At 40.9% G+C, this 25144-nt stretch overlaps 3 protein-coding genes across 3 annotated transcripts; 1 reads left to right on the top strand and 2 right to left on the bottom strand.

Moving 5' to 3' along the window:
* The first annotated feature begins 8073 nt into the window (after positions 1–8073).
* LOC106603094 (sialidase-3) lies at positions 8074–10813 on the top strand. The gene is made up of 3 exons (XM_014196297.3): positions 8074–8297; positions 8511–8759; positions 8899–10813. Exons 2-3 carry the CDS (start codon positions 8529–8531, stop codon positions 9889–9891), a joined length of 1224 nt encoding a protein of 407 aa, XP_014051772.1. The 5' UTR covers positions 8074–8297; positions 8511–8528; the 3' UTR covers positions 9892–10813.
* Positions 10814–10893: 80 nt separating this feature from the next.
* On the bottom strand, positions 10894–13407 carry wdr73 (WD repeat domain 73). The gene is made up of 8 exons (XM_014196301.3): positions 13281–13407; positions 12965–13032; positions 12775–12860; positions 12584–12672; positions 12435–12502; positions 12078–12242; positions 11590–11958; positions 10894–11438 (listed from the first exon to the last, which is right to left on the bottom strand). The coding sequence occupies exons 1-8, from the start codon at positions 13385–13387 to the stop codon at positions 11200–11202; spliced, it is 1191 nt and encodes a 396-aa protein (XP_014051776.2). The 5' UTR covers positions 13388–13407; the 3' UTR covers positions 10894–11199.
* Positions 13408–16477: 3070 nt separating this feature from the next.
* On the bottom strand, positions 16478–18240 carry defbl2 (defensin, beta-like 2). The gene is made up of 3 exons (XM_045717654.2): positions 17787–18240; positions 17246–17357; positions 16478–17003 (listed from the first exon to the last, which is right to left on the bottom strand). The coding sequence occupies exons 1-3, from the start codon at positions 17842–17844 to the stop codon at positions 16982–16984; spliced, it is 192 nt and encodes a 63-aa protein (XP_045573610.1). The 5' UTR covers positions 17845–18240; the 3' UTR covers positions 16478–16981.
* Positions 18241–25144: the final 6904 nt, after the last annotated feature.

Here is a 25144-nt window from a genome sequence, read left to right as displayed (position 1 = left end):
GATGGTGGTCCTCTCACACTCAATATGTGCTGCTTGCTCCACTGCTTTCATGTGAACCATCTTGCAGCCTACTTTTTCTTCATACTCCTCAGCAAAGTCAAAGCCTCTTCCTTGAAAAACACCCTTGCCTTCTAAGACGCTGGTTACAAAACAAACAGGATTACATATTCAACAAATACTATTACATAAAATAGATATGCACTTCATGTAATTGATGAGGATAAAAATAGGTTTAGTAGGCCTACCTACTTAGAGGGATTTTGCTGATTGTTGTCCTCTCCTTTATTTGTATGAGCATCTCTTCAACTATTTCTCCTCTCTGCTGTATGATAGATTTCCAATCTGAGAATTAAAGGTTGTTGTTTCATTATTAAATATGGATGACTGACATTACTTTTGAAGCAGATACCTCGTGACATCCTTCAATAGTTATTCACATAGCTCACCCCCCCCCCCCCTTCTATATGGTTTCTCTATGCAATCAAGATTAGGTTTGGGATTTCTTTAAACTTGGAGATTCTTGAGTGTTCCAACATTCTCGCCATATGTTCTATTCCTGTATGACACACATTTACATTACTTAAGGTACTGCAGTGTAGCATTGAAATTGCACCAAATTGCTTTGACTTGTAGAAAAACTCTACTTCAAGTAATCATAAAAGGGCCCTCACCAACAGGCTCCACCATGTTTGGATCTGGTTTGGCAACCAATAGCAATTTATAGCCTCTGAATTTTCCTGGAATTGCATTTGACTCATTTTTCTCAAACTCTTTGACGTCTTCTGTCTCGTCAGATAGCAGATGGTATTCAGATTCATCGTGTAAATCTGTCACCTGAGAACAAGTTAAGTATTATACTCAAGTCACCATACTGTACATAGGCATGTTAAACCACAAAGCAAATAACTATCCTCCTGAATATCATGACCATGAAAATCACCTGTGTCACAAATACAGGAGGTTGGTGGCATCTTAATTGGGGAGGGCGGGCTCATGGTACTGGCTAGAATGGAATGGTATCAAATAGCTTGTGTTTGATGCCATTCGCGCTGTTCCTGCCATTATGAACCAGTGGAGGACCCTCGCAGGAGGAAGGGGAGGACCATCCTCAGTGAATTTCATAAAAATAAAACACAGACAATAGCTGAACAGTAACAAATTTCTTCAAAAATGAAGCAGCAAGAGTGAGTCACGTTCTTCATTTTCACTTAACAAATGCAGCTGGCTAGTTTAGTTACGCAAACACCTGGTTTTAACAGAGGGATGCTATGTTAGCTAGCTGGCTATGACTAGCTAACACTAGAACTTTTCCAAGGTAAGCTTTTGGTTTTACAAATGTATTTCCACCAGGGTCTGCTGGTGTAACTGCTAATCTGCTTACTGACTGTACGCTTAACGTTACTGCATGAGTGTAGTGTGTTTAGTAACATGTTAGTTCTATTAGCTATGTTGACTAGGACATTACTTTAGCTAATATGGGGACAACGATGTAGGCTGTGTGTAGCGGTTATGACATGGCATGTTTCCCCCCCCCCCCCCCCCCCCCACCTGGTCACATACAGCTGATGTGTTCATTAAAATACACAAACGAAGGGGGAAGGTGAAAGGATGAGTGCATAGAGGCGAGAAGGAATACAATGAGGCTGAACTTTGTTTATTTGTGATCAGGGGTTTATTCATTCCGACGATTCTGTTGAAAAACATTTCTTAAAACGGAAGCAAACAAAATTAGGATAAAAATAAAGAAAACACTAGGATTTGGCCAATAGAAACATGTTTGTAACTGTTGTACTAATAATTACACACTAGATAAGCGATGCAGGCAAGGCAGTATTGAATGTGTCACTGTTTAATCTTAAATGACATAAACTAGGTTGTAGCAACATCATGGTGGGTATAGGGAAAATTTGAGAATCATGTAATAGCCTAAACCATCAATGTTACATTGAACTGGGTGAATACAATATGAATGACAGTCATCCAACACGCTGTAATAGAGGACATGCTCACGAAGGAAAAAAATTAATAAATTCCTCCCTCATCATAAACAGCACTGACCGCCACTGTTATGAAAAGTTCTTCCCTCAGCAGCCACCACAAAAGAATGACTCCTCATTTTGGAAGGGTCATCTGATGACTACTGTATAGTGTGATCTTCAACATCTTTCACCTCCAGAGAGCCAGCAGCGTCAAGGAGCATCAATAAAGGCACCTTTGGAATTTTCATTTTTACCTAAAGAGAAAGATAAAATGTTCATCAATTAGTTTCAATATGAAAAGTGAGTCACTGTTAGACCAAAATGTAGCGTGTTTGAAAAATACTGAAATTAAAATAATGTGCAGTCATATTTAACTTTCCAGTTGAATGCAAAGCCAAAATGTGGATACATTTTTTTTTATTATTACAAAAATTGCATTTGAACCTTTCGTTTTGAGTCAATACATAATATCAAAGGGGGTTTCACAACTTCTGGCGCCAGTTTCCTAGACACAGATAAAGCCTAGTCCTGGACTAAAAAGGACTTTCAATGGAGATTCTCTATTGAGGATGTGTTTTAGTCAAGGCTTAATCTGTGTCTTGGAAACCAGCCCCTGATGTCTTCTTGCACCTAATTCTAATACCCAGCCTTTCCTGGAGGAAGTAAGTCAGCAGTAGGGGGGCACCTGGATGGAAATACAATGAATGATAAGCAAACATTTACATTAATAAAATGCTTGTTAATACTTGAATGGACTATTTAACAAAAGCTCAAATTCATAGCTAATAATGGCTTCACATAAGTATAGAGTTAACATGCCACTTCTGTGTGGTCAGTGGGTTGGAGTGAATAACAATCTCACTGAGCATAGGACGAACACAGCTACAGACACTGCTTCTTCCTCGACAATCTGGAGGCAATAATGAGACAAGGGACTTCACTGACTCACAGTATAGTCCTCCCGAAATATATCTTGACAATGTACATACCTTATTGTCAGCCACATTGAGGAAACAAAGCTCTGGTGGTGGCAAACCGTATACTCCATACAATTCCTCTCTGTCCTCAGCCCCAGTGTCAAGGAATATGTGAGTGGGGGAATCGTTTTTTGGATTGACCACACATCCTATAAGAGAAAAAAACATGCAGAAAACAAGTAGTATGTGTTGGTTTTATAGAACATGAAGTAGTAATAAAAGCAAAGTGAGCTAAAATCAACTTTATACAAGCCAACTACGTTATTTTGACAATATAGTATACCAACCATTAATGTATTCAGTCTCCTACCCCTCAGAGACAGGGGGATTCCTGAAGTCCTGTTCATCACAATTTTGTTTGAGAGACACCTGCTGGTGTTGCAAATACCCCTTCTGTTGCAGGTTCCTTGGTAACACCTCTGGTACTACTGAGATGTGGTTCCCCTGCAGGTTTCAATGCTGTAGTCTAAAACGGACAATGATGTACAGTGAGTTTACAAAGCATTAAGTGCACCTTCCTAATGTTAAGTTTCACCCTACCATACCCCGTTCAAAGGCACTTCAATATTTTGTCTTGCCCATTCACCCTTTGAATGGCACACATACACAATCCATGTTTCAATTGTTTCAAGGCTTAAAAATCCTTCTTTAACCTGTCTCCTTCCCTTCATCTACACTGATTGAAGTGGATCTAACAAGTGAAATCAATAAGGGATCATAGCATTCACCTGGGCAGTCTATGTCAGTGGTTCCTAACTCCAGTCCTTGAGTAACCCCAAAAGCACACATCTGTGTTGTAGCCCCGGACAAACGTACCTGATTCAACTCGTTGAGGGCCTGATGATTAGTTGTCAAATTGAATCAGGTGTGCTTGTCCGGGGCTACAATAAAAATGTGTACTGTGGGGGATACTCGAGGACCGGAGTTGAGAACCACTGGTCTATGTCATGGAAGAACAGGTGTTCTTAATGTTTTGTACACTCAGTGTATTACCACGGCAGTTTACAGATAGACAGGAATGCAGGTAGGTGTGCATTATGCACTGTAATGTACTACACTGTTTTCTTTCATTTACCATACTGTGGACAGGAATAATACTACGTTTTGAAGCTATGACTGACCTTTTCAGGTTGGCAAGGCTTCTGAAGACACCAGGGGACAGCTTATTGTTATCTACTGTAGCATCAGCACCTCAAGAGTTTGAAATCACATGCCATTATCCTTTGCCCTATTCAGTAGGAGTAAATATTAACATATTCCACATACTTCTAGTATTCAAAAAGTTACTTACGTGTCTATTGTCCATCCCTATTAGCAGGTATTCTGTTCAAATGTGTATTATGAGCGCTTGGTAAATTTCTCCTCTTTGTCATCCTATACTGCCACCCAGTGGAATGTAACTGGACCATAAACTTTTACCAGGTAACAAATCATAAGAGCCACATTTCTGAGCACTTGCACACCAGGAAGCCACTCATTTCATTCTAGTGGTTAAACCGTGTTGAGCAGGAAGGTTATCTATGACTGAGGGAACTAAACCAGAAAACTGCACTTACCTACAGTTTAAAATCTACAATAAAAACAACAATATGAACATGAACTCACAGCTGTGAGAGGTCATGGCGAGGGGCAGCCTTGTTGGGAGGAAGGGCCTGAAGCTGATTCCCGGTGAGATGAAAGACTTTCAGATAGAGAAGTAGACCAACAGACATCTCCAGACAGATTGTTGTAGGACAAATCTAACACCTGTGTCAAATGCAATACAGATGAACATAAAGTTATTTTAATTGTAAGTTGCTCTAGATAAGAGCATCTGCTAAATGACTAAAATGTACAAAATTGAAGGTAATCTCCCATGGGCAGATTCTGATGACCAAATTACGCAAGATTTTACTTCTGGATTAACAGATATTAAATTGAAGGTAATTCCATATGTAACAGGGTTATATTGGTGATTCCCCTTGCCACTTTATTGTTAAGCCAATGGGGTTTTGGTTTTATTTTTGTCTTGCCTTCACCTACTCAACATGGCATCTTATTGGCTGGTTTGCGTAGCTTGCTTACGAGGAAGATGTTTCAATTAGAATCTTCCCAGTGAACAAGCACCAAACCAGCGGTAAATTGATGGTTGCAAAGCACTGTACGTCAAAAGTGATTTTTATACTCCCAAGTGATGATTTAAATGTACAATTTATATCAATTTGTTTGTAAATGTTATTCGAACATCACACATAAGATGCAGCGGTTTTTGGTGAATATTTGTCGTGCGTTTTCCAGAATTCCAGCTAACACTAGCTAGCAACTTACTGTGTCGGGGGGGGGGTTGTATATTTTGTACAGTGCGTGAGTGCAGAGTTGGATGGTGAGCCGTGCATTGCATGACGTGCAATTGTGTGCTGTTCCTATCAGGTACATTGTTAAATATATTATATTGTAATTGTATTATTGTAATTGTGTTACAAGTTGGAGTTCGTGTCGATGATTGATTGTACACAACGCATGAAGAGTACTGTTACACATATCAATCCAAGTCATTGTAGCGATTTAATTAGAACATCTGGCATGAACTATAAATGTATATGCCTTGCCAATAGACTTTTGATGACATGTTGATTATGTGACTACGGGGTATTGTAGAACCACAGAGTCATTTTACCTCCAGGTGAGGGAAGTCCTCAGCATTGAGTGTCACGTTGCAGAGGCCATTCAATGAAAGCTCAAGTTCCCCCAGGAAGGGGAATTTACCAAAAGGCTCTGAGACAGTCAGAAAGGAAACATGTTTTTTGTTACTTTTCTATTCTGTTCCAATTAAAATGTTTGTCTAGGAGGTTTAATGATGAAAACACATAATTATATGATATGATACCTATGGTTAGACAGTTGGCGGTGACATAAGCAACATTCTCAAAATCCAGTAAATCTACATTTTTTGGGAGGGCTTGCCTGTTTTGCATGTTATTTTGGCATTAATACGTGTCACATATACCTTTGCAAACAATGTAAAAATATATATTTATATCATTGAGTTAATACAAACATGGTCTCTTTTTTGTTTTCTTGAGTCAGGCAGCTCCAAAATGCAGGTGTTTCAGCCTAGCTCAGTGCTTTCTGTGGTGGTGTGGCAAGCCAGCAGAAAATACAGAGCGTTGCACCGTGATTGGCTCAGTGTTTTGTAACTCATGGGGACACTACATCACCACCAAGTCTAAGGGTAGAGCTAGAAAATTCTAGCCCCTTCGGTGCTGCCATAGAGTTAGATTAGAAGTCCCCATCCAAGAAGACTCAAGGTCATTGGACACAGATAAAATTACGGCAAATCACGTTATATGTACAGTAGCTTTGATTGGACTGATCATGTCAACATCATACTTTCAAAATCTTAGCTAGCAGTCATCATCATGAATCAAGTCGACAATCTACTGGCAAATCATTTTTAATCCTTGTCATATGAAGAGAAATAATGAAGAGAAATTATAGATAAAACGTACCGTTGCTTATCGGCCATTGAACATAAACAAGTTGGAAATCGCAAATTCAACAATGAGTGGTTTGGAAGGAATCAGTGATAGTGGCTAACTGCAAGCATTGCAAAGCAATCAGTAGTCTGCTACCCGGTGGAGTGGCTGTGTGGTCCCAAATCTGGGATTAAGGGGCTCTTTTCCAAGTATAAAATTATAAACATTCAACATTGGCCATGCTGTCAATGAAGCATGATTTGTGCTGCGCTCAAAACAACTGTTAACTCTGAACTGCGGAAACTTGACTTCAGTGAGTTCAAGACAACTGGGAAGTCGGGAATAAACGAGCTCTGACTGGGAAAATACAACTCATCCAACTCGGAATTGTAAATCCAGCCTCTTTCTAGAGCTACAACCTGAAGATCATGACGTCATCATGATTCGACCATGTTTTTTTCTGAGTTCCCAGTAGTTTTGAAAGCATTTTTTATGCTGCTGCATAAATGATGTAATATGCCAGGGAGATATGTATGCTGTAGCTAAAAAAAGTAATACTAAGTGAATGTTGTAAGATGTTAGTAGCCCATGTTCCTCACCCTAATAATTTGGTCTATTTACCCCTCTTAATTTAGCCTACTTTTCTGACTTGGTGGTGCACATGTAGCCTATAACCTGTTTTAGAGAAATGTAATCATCGAAAATGGTAAGAGCTTTCGATAACGAGGTCAGGGCAGGCTGAATGGTCAGGTAGGCGGGCTGTGTCAGGGCAGGCAAGAGGTCAGAACCGGGAGGACTAGAAAACAGAGCTGTGAAAAAACAGGAGCTCGGAAAAACACGCTGGTAAGCAAGACAAGACAAACTGGCAACAGACAAACAGAGAACACAGGAATAAATACACTGGGAAGATGGGTGACTCCTGGAGGGGGGGTGGAGACAATCACAAAGACAGGTGAAACAGATCAGGGTGTGACACTTTCATTGTCTGCTTGTATGCCCCCTTTGTTTATCCTACAGTTCTGACTTGGTGTACAGGTAGAACTCTGTAAGAACGGCCCATGTTCAGAATTCTGTAACTGTACATTTCAAAAGTGATGAACAAATAGTTATATTGACTATGTCCGTCCTAGCTCGCTCATTAATGTCTTATTCGAAATTACGGGTTGCCTCTTATCAGCTTGTCGTCTCCTTATGTCATAGTTTGTACATCTCAATTGTCATTAGAAACCACATTTGTTTAAGCAAGTCAGCCATCAGCTATGTTTTTTTAAAAGGCAGTAAATGAGGCTGAATGAACTGTTTTGTTGACAGGCAAGGCTCCGCTGAGAGCCAGGTGTTGAAGTGATAAGACGTTGGGACTGTTGTTGGGACAGCTTTATGTCGGCCCTAACAGTTTGTGGGCACCGTTTGTCACCGTTATAGTGCAATTAATTTATTGTTTAGTGTTGTGTAGTGGCTTTGTTGGCATGCATCCCACTTCCAACCCATACTAAAATCGCCTCTGAGTAGGCAACCTATGTTTGTCGTGAGCTGTACTGGTTAAATATATACACAACTTACTTCCCGATGTTACTTTCTCTCCCATAACTAACCAACCAGATATCAAAAAATAAAATACCCTTTTCACGATATGGGAATTTGTAGGTATCCTAGCAACACGCTAGTACCACATTCCCACCAGCGGTCGGCGGTACTAGACAATAGTTCTTGGTCTTTTGCTGCGCTACTGACTTCACACAGCACAACGGATGAGCCAACTACGCTTCTATTTCACGACACTCTTCCAAATTAGCCAACAAATTGTTTTAGAGATAGCTAAGCTATGACCGTTTTAACTGGGTCTCACGACACAACGGTGTGATTTGTAGCCTAAAAAAACAGCTCCCGTAAGTATGTGTTTTGACTAATTTCGACGTAGTACTAGCCTATCTTTTTGCATGTTGTTTATCATTTTTCTTGAACGTCAGCTGTCGTGAAATACGAGCGTAACGTTAGCCGATTAAACTGAGAAACAGTGTTTTCATGTCCAGGCAGGGAATATTGTGAAATTTGTGTCTAAGGTGATTTGTCATGTGTGTAAGTAATCCCTCTGTTTGCAGGAACCAGGACATTTAGCTATGGGGAATACCTCATCAAGGAGTTATTTCCAAGGAATCAAAATGCAACCTGATAAAACGACTCTGTTCAAACAGGAGCAAACTGGGACGACATACAGAATCCCGGCTCTCATCTACCTAAAAGAGAGTCAGACATTCCTTGCCTTTGCAGAAAAGCGTACTTCCCCTAGTGACAGTGATGCAAAAATTATTGTTATGAGGAGAGGCACTCAACAAAATGGATCCACTCAGGTAAATGTCGACATCAAATCTAAACACATCATAGTCATAATACACAGTTGAAGGTTTTCATGTTTAATTTAGTTGAGTTACTTTCTTAATTTTTTTTTCTTATTGATGATTGTTTCAATACTTTCACCTTGTTCCCCAGTGGTCAGAATCCCAGGAGCTGTTATCAGCATGTTTACCAGACCACCGCACCATGAACCCCTGCCCAGTGTATGAAAAGAATACCAAGACTATATTCCTCTTTTTCATCTGCATTTTGGGGAACACTCCAGAGCACCATCAGATCTGGACAGGCAAGAATAAGGCCCACTTGTGTTACATCACCAGTAATGATGAGGGCCAGAGCTGGAGCCAGACAAAGGACTTGACAGAGAGTGTGATTGGCAAAACGGTCAGAAGGTGGGCTACGTTTGCTGTGGGACCAGGCCATGGCATTCAAATGGAGAATGGAAGATTGATCATTCCTACCTATGCCTATTATATCCACTTCAAATGCTTCTCCTTCCCCTTCCCCTTCACGGTACAGCCACATGCTTTCTCAATATACAGTGACGACTTCGGTCAGACATGGCAAATGGGCAGGATGCTTCAAAGAAAGTCCTGTGAATGTGAGATGGCAGAGATCATAGACCACGAGGGCAGCAGTCACGTGTACTGCAATGCCCGCCATAGAGGTCACAGAGTGGAAGCTTTGAGTGAGAGCAGTGGGGTTTACTTTGACAAGCCCCGCTTGGCTCCAAGGTTAGTGGAGCCAGGTCTTGGTGGTTGCCAAGGCAGTGTGATTGGCTTCCCTGCCCCTGAGCAAGGTGAAGAGGGTATGGGTGGTACCACATCACCACTGGCCTCAGACACACAAACCTGGCTACTCTTCACCCACCCGACCAATAAGAGGAATAGGAAAGACTTGGGAGTGTATTTGAACCGTTCCCCACTGCACACGTCAGGTTGGGACCGGCCCTGGATCGTCCACAGTGGACCCAGTGGCTACTCAGACCTGGCCTACAGTGAGGACACTGAGCACTTTGCTTGCCTGATGGAATGTGGCGAGAATAGTGAGCTTGAACAGATTGCCTTTGTGTCTTTTCCCCTCAGTGATGTCATGCAGACCGTTGATGAGAAAGGAAATACCTTCTAGTTTTTGTTGTGGGGTTTTTATTTCAGTATTACACTCCAATTCCAATCAGATTCAGTGGTCAGTAGAGGCACACGATCATCTTTATCCTCAATTTATATAAAAAATAAGCAATCTGACAATGAAACATTTATATCAAAGTTGTTTTGTGTAAAAAAGGCAACTGACACAATTTATTGAAATGCGATCATAGTTAGATCAAATGTAATATAATATGTAGATGTGATCATTTTATGAAGTCTGAATGTATGGACTGCAATGCATGCTGTCATCGGATGCTAATCTCTAAGCAGTGGTCTATTTAAATGGCATACTTTTACTTGCAGTTGTACAATGTAACTCCTTTCACCTCAATGTAGAGTCATGCAATTCCTTATGTTTGCCAAGCACACTTTGAAGACAACCACCCACAAGCCTCTGCTCCTCAGGCGTTAATTTAAGTCATGCGCCCCATTGAATGAACAGACATCCCTGTATCATCAAGTGCATGCTCATCTACTGTGACTCATCTGTTCAAACTGCATTGGTTTCCTAAACCCACACTCCATTCCTGTCTTTAAGCACTTTATATCTTATGTTGGACAGTTCACAAACAGTCCTCATAGCACTGTAAATGTATGACTAGTTAAGTTGTAAATGTTTTTTTTTGTTAAATGTATGTTGTTCAGACCCTATGTAATGCACTGACAGTGAGCCTCTCTGTAGTGCCTGCTAATGCACAGGTGATAACTCCAATGTGCAAAATTAATTGAATATGTTCCTTATCTCTAAATGATGCTACAATAGTAGTCCTGCCTCAACTACCTCCACATTACTATCCTGCCTGCATCTGTGGCTATGCAGAAGATGCATTAAAACATTGTTAATCATTCATGTGAATGGCATGCAGTGCTCTCTTTTGAAAATAAAATGTAAAAAAATCTAACAGGCTGTGTTTATCTTTTTGATTGACATATTGTGAGCGAAGAAAACGCGATGCAAGTGATACTGCCGTCCACCTTTAGGTTCATTGTCCAGGGTTTGTCTTATTTATCAGGTACATGAAGAGATCAGTTTAATGAAAATGTTATCAAATGTCTCTTACAAAATATAATAGTACAAACTCAGAATACCCCTTCCATGTAAATGTGTGTACAGTATGGGAATAACAACTACTCATAAGGATGGGAAGACGAACAAGTGTCATTTTCATGTCATCTTATCACAAATAGTGCTTTACATATTCCTTACATAATGAAAAGAACATGTAGACTTCAGGCAAGGTCCAAAGCTGGATAATGATTAACATTGAGCTGTAAGTGTGTTTGAATGTCAACAGCTGGCAGTGGCTTTGTCGACCCAGTCCCATACATGCACAGACCCGTCTACAGCAGCAGAGAGGACAGTCCTGGGTCGACTTGGATGCCAAACATGAGTGGTGACCACAGCTGATGAAGTGTCAAACTGATCATCGGACATCATGTGACCTCGGTGGATAAAAAGAGGCTGGAATTCCATCAACTCTGGCCTCCAAGAGGCAGTGTCGTAGATTTGCACCATTCCATCAAAACCTAGAAGGGAAGACAAATGCAATGGAAAAGTTATGTATTACAAGAGCCTTCAATTGGAATGTGCATTTAGAAAGCAAGAAACGACTTTGTACTATCCATAAGACATGAATTAATCACATAAAGCAGGATGAAGCAGTGACATTTTGCTCACCTGACACAGCAAGACAGTTGTCTAAAGCAGGCGCCCATGTCACCTTCATGAAGTCATCACCAGTAGTTTTCCTTTGAACATGAAGCTGGGCTTGACACAAGGGGGCTCTTAGGTCCCTTAGATCAGACACAACCACTTGGCAGGAGGTGGAGAGCCGTGCTACACTACAGGAGGATGGGTCTAATGAGGACAGGTCTGTCTTAACACCCATACACCAGTGGGCACCCTCTCTCCCTCCAGCTGGGTTATTCTGAAGAGCGGAAGGCTTCCGTGTGTCCCCCACATACAGGTCACCATTGCAGGCACAAGCGACAAATACACTGCCACTCACAAATTGCAGGGAGCTTAGTAAATCTGGAATGTCCTTCCCTGAGATGGAAGGAAAAAAGATATCCATGACTGTTATACACGTACACCAACATTATACTCTATAGGAAATTAGAGTTGCCTAGAATGCTTCAGTGTCACTATATAAAACGGGTTATTACCCAGAGAGTAGAGTGGCTTCCCTGACGTCAGCTCAGTCAGTTGAATATCGCTGATCTGAGAGCCATGAAGAACACATGGGCCTCCAGTTAACCCAGGGGCTATTTTGACACCTTTATCTGATGATGCACTCTTCAGTTGTAAAACTCCTGTCCTCTTTATGACATCTATCATTTGAAGACAAATCACACAACAGAAATAAGATTTCAATGTGGGTAAAACCGATGCTGACCGGGGCCTAATCAGGTTGTAAATCATCATTTGAATGTGCAGTATAAAGTGGAGAGTAGATAGGAACTGCAGTCTGATTATACTGTAATACACAGAAAAGGAGACAAGGAAACAGTAGGTCTACTCACCACAATCGTCTCCTCCTAAGTCCCACACCTGGAGATTGGAGTTGAAGCCATCATTGGTAACGACACACCTTAACAAGAAACAACAGTTTGAAGATGAAAGCTCACGGCAACTGAAATAAGTTACATAATCAATGGCTACTATGATATACCTTGTTCCTGGAATGTGTTTGAGGCCATGAATGGAGCCATCTGAGAAACCTCCATGGACCACTTTGAAATCTCGCTCTGCACAAAGACCCTGCCCACATTGAATAGACACATTGGTAGTCAGTGACGTTCCAATACATAATTGATATCTTGAAACGTTTTGTTTCATGCTTTAATCATTTCAATCCATTACCTGATTTTCATCAGCGAAAAGTTTCAGTGGCAAAAGCAACTCTAAAATTTCATTTTTATCTGAACTGTAACCTGCAACACATATAGCTGTGGGATAAAGACAAAAAGTCATTTAAACACAATCAATGTGGTTGGTTATAATCAAAACGTACTATAGCCTTGCAAAATGTGACAATTATGAATAGGCCTACTTTTTTCTGATGTCCATTCAATTACTCTTGTAGGATGTTCAAGTTGATACTCGTGAATATTATTGTATCTGAAAGAGAACTACGTGTGTAAGGTGAACTCGGTTTAGAGCAGGTGCAGCACATTTAATAAGAAAAGCAGCAAGTATGTACTGTTAGAAATATTCTAGTCTTATCTGCAACGTCCTAAAACATTCCGCCTGTGAATGTACCCCTATTGTTTTCCCACAGAGACACGTGAAGCATGATTTAAGCAACTTAAATATATCAAGGAAGTCTCAACTCACTTTCATTAGTTCACAAAATAATTCGTACTTACATTTTCAAAGACTCGATAAACCAGTCATCAAATTCATTCTCAACCGAAGAGGATTCACCCATCTCGTCCGCCGCTAAACAATTTATGTACCTTCGCCTGTATTTCATTTGTAGCAGATAAGCAGCGGTGTTGCCACCTAGCGGATTGGAGTGTAGATCAGAGCAACTCTCTGTAATGTGCATACAGTCAAAGAGTGGGCCAAGTCCACCAACCAAAACATAAACAATGAAGCAAATACATCCATCCCATTACATTTTCACATGCAAACAGCACTTAATTTAATATTTAATATGACAGTAAAAACATAAGAATGTTTTTACTGCTGCTCTTGAATTATTTGTTACTTTTATTTCTTGTTTTTTTTTAAGGTATTTTTCTTTAAAAAATAACTGCATTGTTGGTTAAGTGCTTGTAAGTTAACATTTCACTGTAAGGTCTACACCTGCTGTAACCGAGCTACAGGTTAGCTATCTGCAGAGATACAGGTTAGCTACAGGTTAGCTATCTACAGAGATACAGGTTAGCTACAGGTTAGCTATCTGCAGAGATACAGGTTAGCTACAGGTTAGCTATCTGCAGAGATACAGGTTAGCTACAGGTTAGCTATCTACAGAGATACAGGTTAGCTACAGGTTAGCTATCTGCAGAGATACAGGTTAGCTACAGGTTAGCTATCTGCAGAGATACAGGTTAGCAATAGGTTAGCTATCTGCAGAGATACAGGTTAGCTACAGGTTAGCTATCTACAGAGATACAGGTTAGCTACAGGTTAGCTATCTGCAGAGATACAGGTTAGCTACAGGTTAGCTATCTGCAGAGATACAGGTTAGCTATCTGCAGAGATACAGGTTAGCTATCTACAGAGATACAGGTTAGCTACAGGTTAGCTATCTGCAGAGATACAGGTTAGCTATAGGTTAGCTATCTGCAGAGATACAGGTTAGCAATAGGTTAGCTATCTGCAGAGATACAGGTTAGCTACAGGTTAGCTATCTACAGAGATACAGGTTAGCTACAGGTTAGCTATCTGCAGAGATACAGGTTAGCTATAGGTTAGCTATCTGCAGAGATACAGGTTAGCTACAGGTTAGCTATCTGCAGAGATACAGGTTAGCAATAGGTTAGCTATCTGCAGAGATAAGGCCATGAACAGTCATGACATGGAGGTAGGTTTGTTCTGCCAGCCTGTTTGTTCTGCCAGCCAAGAAAGTGAGTATTTTTGACTCACTTTCAAAGCAAAGCATGCATTTAATTATCTACCCATAATTTAATCTTACTCTTTAATGATAATTATTTTAACACACATCAAACAGTACAGTACTAAAGACAAAAATATTAAAAGTTACACCGTGTTGTTCCAGAAAAGAGCATTCATGATTCTGTTAAACAACGTCCAACTCAGCACAATTATTCTTAATTTCAAATAGAGTAGGGTATTTGTTAAAGTCTCTTTTCAAAAGAAAAAGTTTCAGTTTATGAAAATAAAGTACTACTGAATAACATCAGAAACCCACCCTGTTCACTCCCCCTAAATTGCTGGGCTAAACCAGCTGGTGTAAGGTCTGTGTGGTTTGCTGTGATATAACTGTGACGATAGAAAGCCTCATGTAAACAGATTTGTGGGGTTTACTCCATTGTGGTAGTGTCACGCTGTGCTGACTGAATAGCAGAGGTACAAAGATAGAATGATAGACGAAGAATACAAAGCAGTGCACAAAGCAGTGGCACTTGTTTACAGATAACATCCACGCCTTTAACCTCTACTGCACCAGGCCAGTCACAAGCCGTATCTTCCAGTGGTGTAAAGTACTTAAGTAAAAATACATTAAAGTACTACTTACGTAGTTTTTTGGGGTATCTGTACTTTACTATTTATTTTTGCCAACTATTACTTTTACTTCACTACATTCCTAAAGAAATTAATGTGCTTTATACTCCATACATTTTCCCTGACACCCAAAAGTACTCGTTACATTTTGAATGCTTAGCAGGACAGGAAAATGGTCCAATTCACAAACTTATCAAGAGGACATCCCTGGTCATTCCTACTGCCTCTGATCTGGCGGACTCACTTAAGACATGCTTAGTTTGCAAATCATTTCTGAGTGTTGGAGTGTGCCCCTGGCTATCCATCAATAACATTTAAAAATAAAATGGTGCCATCTGGTTTGCTTAATACAAGGAATTTGAAACAATTTATACTTTTACTTTTAATACTTAAGTATATTTTAGCAGTTCCATTTGCTTTTCATACCTAAGTATATTTAAAACCAAATACTTTTTTACTTTTACTCAAGTAGTATTTTACTGGGTGACTCACTTTTACTTGAGTCATTTTCTATTAAGGTATCTTTACTTTTACTCAAGTATAGCAATTGAGAACTTTTTCCAGCACTGATATCTTCAGTGACATCTACAAGTCCATAAGCGGTTGTTACTAGTTAAAGCACTGAGTAGCCATCAATTAGAATTTTGTGGGAAGTTTTATACAATTTGGTGACGTATTACTATTTGTGAATTGGTCGCAATATATTTGTACTATACCGAAAGGTGACCTGGTCCAAGATAGCAGCAGGTAAACAAGTCTAGAGGCTACTGTACATCTGTAGTGTCTGCGATATTAGCCATCCCACTAAAAGGGCAGTGCTTTGGCATTGTAATAAATTGTCATATAACATAGTATAATGGCCTATGACAGAGTTATGCCATAGAATATGCCAAACAAACATATTCATACATAGAACGACTGGTGAGATGACATAAACATGAGCGTGAATTATTACACTTCATTCACAAAAGCACCATTCCACCACAGCTGCTGGCTGGCTGGCTGGCTGCTATTGGGGTCAGTCACTTGACTGTCATTGTCCCCTCGTTGTACAAAGCACACCAGTTATTTGTAGAAAGTTTAAAAAAAATAAAGGAAACTATTTTTTTGTCTTCATTGATTCAACCACTGTTCAGAGTACATGCGTCTATCTATATATCTTATATCTTTCCTTCCATGACAATGTTATTGACTAACAGCATTGCATCAGTCAAAGGATGTAAAACGAAAGCACCTGATACACCCTTTATTATTGACTTATCATCAGTTCTGGTCAACAGAGTGGAATCTATCATCTAACGTTATATCATTAAAATACCTGATATTTTGAATAAAAAACAAAACAACAAATAAAGTATTATTATGCCTTTATTGTCAGTCAACCACTCATTTCCAAAGCGCATATCCACTGTTTGAAAATGCATTAATAATAGCTATGGAAATAATTTCACTGTGGACTATAAGATTGAGCGGACAGTATTTTAGAGAGGATTTCAGTACTTTGAGTGTTGCTTTTCAAATTAACTCTATTTTAGTTGCATTACCATGTATCATGTTCCATGTACTGTAATGAAAGCAGTCACAACTACATGCTTTCAGATACACATATTCAGGTTCCAAAATACTGTCAATTGATCTTGACATCATCTGAAATTTCCACAAACATTGTCATTGTCGTTTACCATAAGGCTTGCAATTTGTTCACAGTAGGCTTTATCCAAAGGAGTCTCCAAGATTAGTTCCATAGGTGCCACCATGATCATCTATTTCTATGCAAGAGCAGTGTACCCCTTTCAATCCAAGCCATGTCAAAAAGGCAGACCAGTCCTCAGCCTGTGATGTCCTGCTGCAGGTATGAGACTGTCAGTCACTGCTAAAACCGCACAGCACAGCACCTGCAAATAATAAACAAAAACACAGTGAGGGCTTGTGCAAAAAGTCCTCTCAGATACTTCTTAGCTGACAGAAGGATCAGGAAATAGCACAAAAACGTGTTACATCAGAACAGCAAAAATCCAACATACTACTGTTATTGTGGATGTCTGACAATGCTGATCAGACACCACCAAGGTCTCTTAGACAATATACATGATACAAAACGTTACATGTGTACATTTCAAATAGATCATTCATGTACCTGTATCTGCGAGGACAACCATGGTGTCCAACAATATATTCTTGGGCATAACAGAACCGTCTGCAGAGTCCTCTATAACCACACGTCCAATATTGCATCTCTGCATCATCAGCTGTTAGAACAGTAAAACCATCATGGAATAAGTAGCAGAAGAACTTTTCAACTATATATACTACATCTACAATTTTCGTCATTTGCTAATGACTAGAATACCTTCACATCAAATGTTCATCTGATCAAATCAGGAACTGTTATTATATTAGCTTTGATGTTGATCAATCAATGTTAACAGTATAACTGATGTCAAGCTAAAACACTAACATTGAAGATCACACATTTACTGTATGATCTGTATAATAAGGCATTTGCAATAATGTCTTTAATGGTAAAATAACTCCGAAAGCATATCAACTGTTAGGAATTCCGTTTCATTTCTCCCCAATACACATCAGAAAATACACTAATATAATCCCATTTTACAGGTATGATGCACACCTGCACCACGACATAACAAAGCCAAGGTACTGTATCCACTGCTTACCCTCAACAGCTGAGAGCATCAGGAGAAGTACAAGGACAACCAGGCCCAATCCCTTCATGTTTTGGCACCGCTAAGTTCTCAGGCAAATGCAATTTCCAGGGCTGATGCTGCATTTATACAACATTTCACCCCAGGGGGAGGAGTCGATGGGCACTGCCCAAATCACAATTGCAGAGTATTATTGAAAGAAAGGTGTTTTTGGGGGTTAAAATGGGTACTATATCCTTACAGAACACATCAGGTGCAGGTTCTTGGAAATGTGGGGCTGTTTTTGTTACTTTTTGTTACTTTGTTACTAGGGAAATGTTTCTGACTATATGGGCAGAACAACATTGTGGAATCTATCCTATGATAGAGTCCAGCATAGAGTCCAGCATAGATTAAGAATGAATTGAATTACCAAATACTTTTTCTCAAAATTTGTGAGACATGAGGAGAGGCAAATTTGGCCTTTTGTTTAGTACCTGACGCAATTTACTTGTACTTACATAAACCTCTATGACTGGACAGCTGCAGCATAGTCCAGCAAAGTGAGTCAGAAGAAGAATGAGCAAAACTACCACCACAAACGATTCCCTCAAAAGAATGAGGTCGCCAAGTCAGATCACACAGTTTAAGGTGACTCAATCATCTATTTAATTAGAAACAAACCAACCACTCATCCAGCCGTCTGTCTTTTCCATGGGGTTTCAGTGCATACCGCTCTGCCCAGGTCTAAATATGGCAGTCGTTTTTGTGATACTGCTGATGCTGTAAAACTGCAATCAAACTGCACAAAACATACCACTCTGATGATGCATGAGCTATTGTTAACTGCACAACAATGATAAGCACGTACACTCACATTCACATGTAGCCTATTCTACGCCCTCTAGTGCTGCTTGGTCAGACAGACTACTGGCCCTCCAGTGAGAGACCAATATACCATATGTTGCCTCATGAGCATACCAACTTGTGGTCATATACACTGAACAAAAATATAAATGCATAGTCCCATGTTTTATCAGCTGAAATAAAAGATCCCAGAAATGTTCCATATGCACAAAAATGTCTCTCAAATTTTGTGCAGAAATTGCTTTCTACTTGCAAGTGCGCACACACACAAACACAAACAAATTTGTGCCATGGACAGCCACATCATATTTAGCTTATGTTGATGGACACATTATTTTTTTCTTTTTTTAGTTGTCACTGTATTAGACTAAGCATAAGTGATTTGGTGATGTTGAAATGTTAAAGTTGAAATGGTGCAGGCTGGAATCGTGGAGGCAGCTCCTGTTTTCTTTGCAACTTGCACTAACTCTCTGTGGTTCTAAATCAGTAGTTGTTTAGTAGTCCGAAAATGTCGGAAACATTAACTTGCTTTTCCCATGCTGTAGGTCATGTACTGTTTGTTACATGCAATGTGCTTTGTGGACTTCATCGGACAGAGTTTGCTCTCTGGTTTTGTGATGAAACAAATGTGTGGTTGAATTTATTCTGCCACTGTATCTTCTATTGTCTCAGCCTTAGGCCTAAGCACCCCCCTATCCACATTGGCGGGACAGTAGTGGAGAAGGTGGAAAGTTTTAAGTTCCTCGGCGTACACATCACGGACAAACTGAAATGGTCCACCCACACAGACAGCGTGGTGAAGAAGGCGCAAGCTTTTTGTGGGATTGGCCTCGTGGGATCGGCCTCGTGGGATTGGCTTTGTGGGATTGGCCTCATGGGAATGGCTTTGTGGGATTGGCAGCAGGTATTGCGCTCACAACAGAATACTGTTTTTTCTTTTTCACTGTGAGTATTATCCACTGTCTCTTATCTGAGTGTCACCCCACCCCTACCCAGCCATTAGTATAAATATACACTTATTCTGGTCCTCACTCCTGTCACTCTCTAATTTTATTTTAAAGTGAATCGAGCAGAAGTAAGATTGACAAAGATGTATTTTGGCTCTACGAGTATCATTAACCATAGATGAATAGATTCCTATGACAACCCCAACAGCAAAGAGTTCACACAACTGGACATGCAGGTGTCACAGCAGATAAGACAGGGTTGCGATCTTTTACGCTATGAGTTCTCTACACTAAAACCACATGTTGCTAAATGGCTTTTGGATAAAGGATTAGTGTGTCAGTTTTCTGTTGCTTCTGCTCACTGTATCACCTTCTCCATTATTTTGAGCAGTACTGTACATTTCAGTTCCTGCCAGTTACAATAACCAGTTTTATCTTGCTACTTTTCAGCGGAAGGTGATCTACTCAAAAATGAAATAACTGGATAAATATTTTGTGGGCTCCACAGTGCAATCCTTTAGCTATTTGTTCTCCACTCAACCACTCCCAAGAAGACATTACAACAAAGGGTAGCAGATTGTAAGGAACTAAGCTGCAGAAGAGAAGCAGGTACAGGGAGTTGATGTTTAATTAGGAACGGACATGCAACAGGACAGGAACAGCGTCAGAACTTGGAAACACAAAGACAGATGACAATCAATGCAGCAGCGGGGACCAGAGCTGGGTAACTGACAAATACAGGGGAGGTAATAAACAGGTGATTGAATCCAGGTGAGTCCAATATCGCTGATGCGTGTGACGAGGGAAGGCAGGTGTGTGTAATGATGGTGGCGGGAGTGCGTAATGCAGGGCAGCCTGGCGCCCTTGAGTGCCTGGGGGGAAGAGCGGGAGCAGGCGTAAAGGCAGACAGTACATGTACATTTGTTTAAATTCGACCCATGATTGTTATGTTTCTTGCTGCTTAATCTCTCAAATATAAATTGAAATCACAATGCACTATGTGTCTGTCCACTGTAGTGAAGGCAACGGATGAAGTGAGGACAATGTAGTGGCCTACTACCTGTCTGAGTTCAAAGTACCGATTGGTCAGGATTCTGCAGTGAAACTCTTGGCTCCATGGATCCGCTAGAGCGAAGTCAGCAGGGGAGGATGGGCATGGGGATGGGCCGCTGGCCAACCAGCTCCCTGCTCATCAACAATGTAATGTCTGTAGGTACAGTACAGGGATGTGACGTTCCCTATTGTACTACAGTATGTCCATCCCTATCTATTAAAGCATATGTTATTATGACCTTTTGTAGTCATTTCCTTCTAATTCTCTTTTGCAAGGATGAAAAAGAGGTCTGTTAAAGATCAGACCGGATGTTTTGCTTTGCTCCACACTACTGTCTCATATAAACCTACAGCTCTGAATGCATGTATGACAAAGGCCATCAATGGTGAGAAACAACATCTGCTGTTTAGGTTTCAACTATTATCTTTCTGGATGTCACAGGCCATCCATGTGCAGCTAACTGACCTTGTCTACTCTGCCTGTCTGTTCGTCTGTCTCTTCGTCTGTCTCTCAGCCCCTCCAAACCTATTCCTATCACACACGTAAGCGTCGCACAGGCACCTTAGTCACCTGGCTTTCCTGATTCTCCGTACCCTCCAAACACAGACTTGGCGTGGAGGCTACATGCTGATCGAGGCTACAAGGTCCAACTGGAGTTTGACACCTTCAACTTGGAGGATGACTGTCAGAACGACTTCATCAATGTGTATGACTCCCTGGTGCCAATGGCAGAGTGAGTAGTGAGAAAGTGAAGACAAGAAACAGTCAACATTTCCCCATTGATATTTACTTAAGATGCCTGACTCATGACTCATGAGTTCCATCCAAGTGCAATTGTCTGCCTCAGTTAAATCATGTTTTGATCTCTGTGCAGGAAATGTGGATATTATACATGCAATGAGCATCTGTCGTTCATTTCCTCTGGAAACGTCATGCTGCTGATGCTGGTAACCAACGAGGAGAAGAACTTCCCTGGCTTCAGAGCCACTTACTCTGAGCCTCCCCTAGAGCCAAGGTGAAGCTGGTTGCTGTGGATATACTATGGAATAAATATAATTTTGTGTCCCCAATGGTGATGATACTCCTTATCCGTTTCTCTTCCTGCATAGATTGTGGCTGTAAACTATCAGGACTTAAAGGCACCTTCACTTCTCCAAATGTTCCCTCCCATTACCCACCTCTGAGCAAGCGTGTCTGCTTCAGACGAGCTTCAATGCCATACAACTCTTCTTCAGTGGCCTCCAACTGCTCTTAAATACAAGTAAAACTAAATGCATGCTCTTCAACCGATCGCTGCCTGCACCTGCCCGCCCGTCCAGCATCACTACTCTGGACAGTTCTGACATAGAATATGTGGACAAATACAAATACCTAGGTGTCTGGTTAGACTGTAAACTCTCCTTCCATACTCACATCAAACATCTCCAATCCAAAAATATTTTCCTATTTCGCAACAAAGCATCTTACACTCATGCTGCCAAACATACCCTCGTAAAACCGACCATCCCACAGATCCTCGACTTCGGCGATGTCATTTACAAAATAGCCTCCAATACCCTACTCAATAAATTGGATGCAGTCTATCACAGTGCCATCCGTTTTGTCACCAAAACCCCATATACTACCCACCACTGCGACCTGTACGCTCTCGTTGGCTGGCCCTCGCTTCATACTCGTCGCCAATCCCACTGGCTCCAGGTCATCTACAAGACCCTGCTAGGTAAAGTTCCCCCTTATCTCAGCTCGCTGGTCAACATAGCAGCACCCACCTGTAGCACGCGCTCCAGCAGGTATATCTCTCTGGTCACCCCCAAAGCCAATTCCTCATTCGGCCGCCTCTCCTTCCAGTTCTCTGCTGCCAATTTAGTTCCTTTGCACCCCATTATTTCTATTTCTACTTTGCACTTTCTTCCACTGAAAATCTACCATTCCAGTGTTTTACTTGCTATATTGTATTTACTTCGCCACCATGGCCTTTTTTGCCTTTACCTCCATTATCTCACCTCATTTGCTCACTTTGTATATAGACTTATTTTTGTACTATATTATTGACTGTATGTTTGTTTTACTCCATGTGTAACTCTGTTTTGTTGTATGTGTCAAACTGCTTGCTTTATCTTGGCCAGGTCGCAATTGTAAATGAGAACTTGTTCTCAACTTGCCTACTTGGTTAAATAAAGGTGAAATAAATAAATAAAAATAAATAGCCATGTATGTGAAGCCTCAGTTATCAACGACCGCTGGCCCGTCACTGCTGCCCACTGGGTCCAGGATGACGTCAAAGTCAAGTACGTACTCACCTTATTGTTCCAACTATTTCACTCACACTACTGTACGTTTGAGCCACGTTTCCCGACTGTTACCTGTAACCTCTCCTGTTTTCAGTTCAGCTTTCAAAATCATTGTGATCTTTGTGATATGTAGGATCATGAACTAAGAGTGTGTATTCCAACAGGTATTCTCAACAATGGGAGGCTTACCTTGGGCTTTAATGTTCAAAGTCAGACTAACGATTGGACAGTGAAGAACCTGAAGCAGATCATTCATCACTCTGTCTACCACCTGTGCACCATGTCAGCGTGCACTGCGCCCAGCGTGCAGTTGAAAATGCCACGTCCATTTGCGATATTACAACAAAAAAGAAGTTACTATAAGCAACCCTTTTTTTCGCTCAAACATGATTGCATGTGCGATAGAACAGCATAATATATACTGCATTTATTTTTTACCTTCATGCTCCCCACTGCTTTGTCAACAAAACAAAAACAATGGCAGTGGGGCAAAGAGTGGCGCTGTTTCCTCCTACCATGGTGGATTTCATCTTTAAAGAAAGTGCGCTTTCTCAATTTTGCTAAATGTTACTTTAAATCAAGAAGTCAATATTCTTCTATTTTTGTATGAAAAATATTAAATTCAAGCTCACTTTGAGCAAATTCAGACAATGCACAGCAAATCCTGCAATTAACTCAATACATTTATTTTTTATCAATTGACAGCCCTAGTAAGAATAGTTTGTTTTTCCAAACACAGCCCTAACACAATGTACAGTCGTGGACAAAAGTTTTGAGAATGACACAAATATACATTTTCACAAAGTCTGCTGCCACAGTTTGCATGATGGCAATTTGCATATACTCCAGAATGTTATGAAGAGTGATCAGATGAATTGCAATTAATTGCAAAGTCCCTCTTTGCCACAAAAGGACCAGTTGACATCATGTCAGTGATTCTCTCGTTAACACAGGTGTGAGTGTTGACGAGGACAAGGCTGGAGATCACTCTGTCATGCTGATTGAGCTCGAATAACAGACTGGAAGCTTCAAAAGGAGGGTGGTGCTTGGAATCATTGTTGTCCCTCTGTCAACCATGGTTAAATGCAAGGAAACACGTACCGTCATCATTGCGTTGCACAAAAAGGGCTTCACAGGCAAGGATACTACTGCCAGTAAGATTGCACCTAAATCAACCATTTATCGGATCATTAAGAACTTCAAGGAGAGCGGTTCAATTGTTGTGAAGAAGGCTTCAGGGCGCCCAAGTCCAGCAAGCGCCAGGACTGTCTCCTAAAGTTGATTCAGCTGCGGGATCGGGGCACCACCAGTACAGAGCTTGCTCAGGAATGGCAGCAGGCAGGTGTGAGTGCATCTGCACGCACAGTGAGGCGAAGACTTTTGGAGGATGGCCTGGTGTCAAGAAGGGCAGCAAAGAAGCCACTTCTCCCCAGGAAAAACATCAGGGACAGACTGATATTCTGCAAAAGGTACAGGGATTGGACTGCTGAGGACTGGGGTAAAGTCATTTTCTCAGATGAATCCCCTTTCTGATTGTTTGGGGCATCCGGAAAAAAAAAACGCTCACCTTGTCCGGAGAAGACAAGGTGAGCGCTACCATCAGTCCTGTGTCATGCATCCTGAGACCATTCATGTGTGGGGTTGCTTCTCAGCCAAGGGAGTGGGCTCACTCACAATTTTGCCTAAGAACACAGCCATGAATAAAGAATGGTACCAACCAACACATCCTCTGAGAGCAACTTCTCCCAACCATCCAGGAACAGTTGGTGACAAACAATGCCTTTTCCAGCATGATGGAGCACCTTGCCATAAGGCAAAAGTGATAACTAAGCGGCTCGGGGAACAAAACATTGATATTCTGGGTCCATGGCCAGGAAACTCCACAGACCTTAATCCCATTGAGAACTTGTGGTCAATCCTCAAGAGGTGGGTGGACAAACAAAAACCCACAAATTCTGATAAACTCCAAGCATTGATTATGCAAGAATGGGCTGCCATCAGTCAGGATGTGGCCCAGAAGTTAATTGACAGCATGCCAGGGCGGATTGCAGAGGTCTTGAAAAAGAAGGGTCAACACTGCAAATATTGACTCTTTGCATCAACTTCATGTAATTGTCAATAAAAGCCTTTGACACTTATGAAATGCTTGTAATTATAATTCAGTATTCCATTGTAACATCTGACAAAAATATCTAAAGACACTGAAGCAGCAAACTGTGAAAATTAATATTT

The sequence above is a fragment of the Salmo salar genome, chromosome 04, assembly GCF_965601325.2.
Source record: "Salmo salar chromosome 04, fSalSal1, whole genome shotgun sequence".
In the NCBI taxonomy this organism is placed as follows: Eukaryota; Metazoa; Chordata; class Actinopteri; order Salmoniformes; family Salmonidae; genus Salmo; species Salmo salar.
This window is presented reverse-complemented; position numbering and strand designations above follow the sequence as displayed.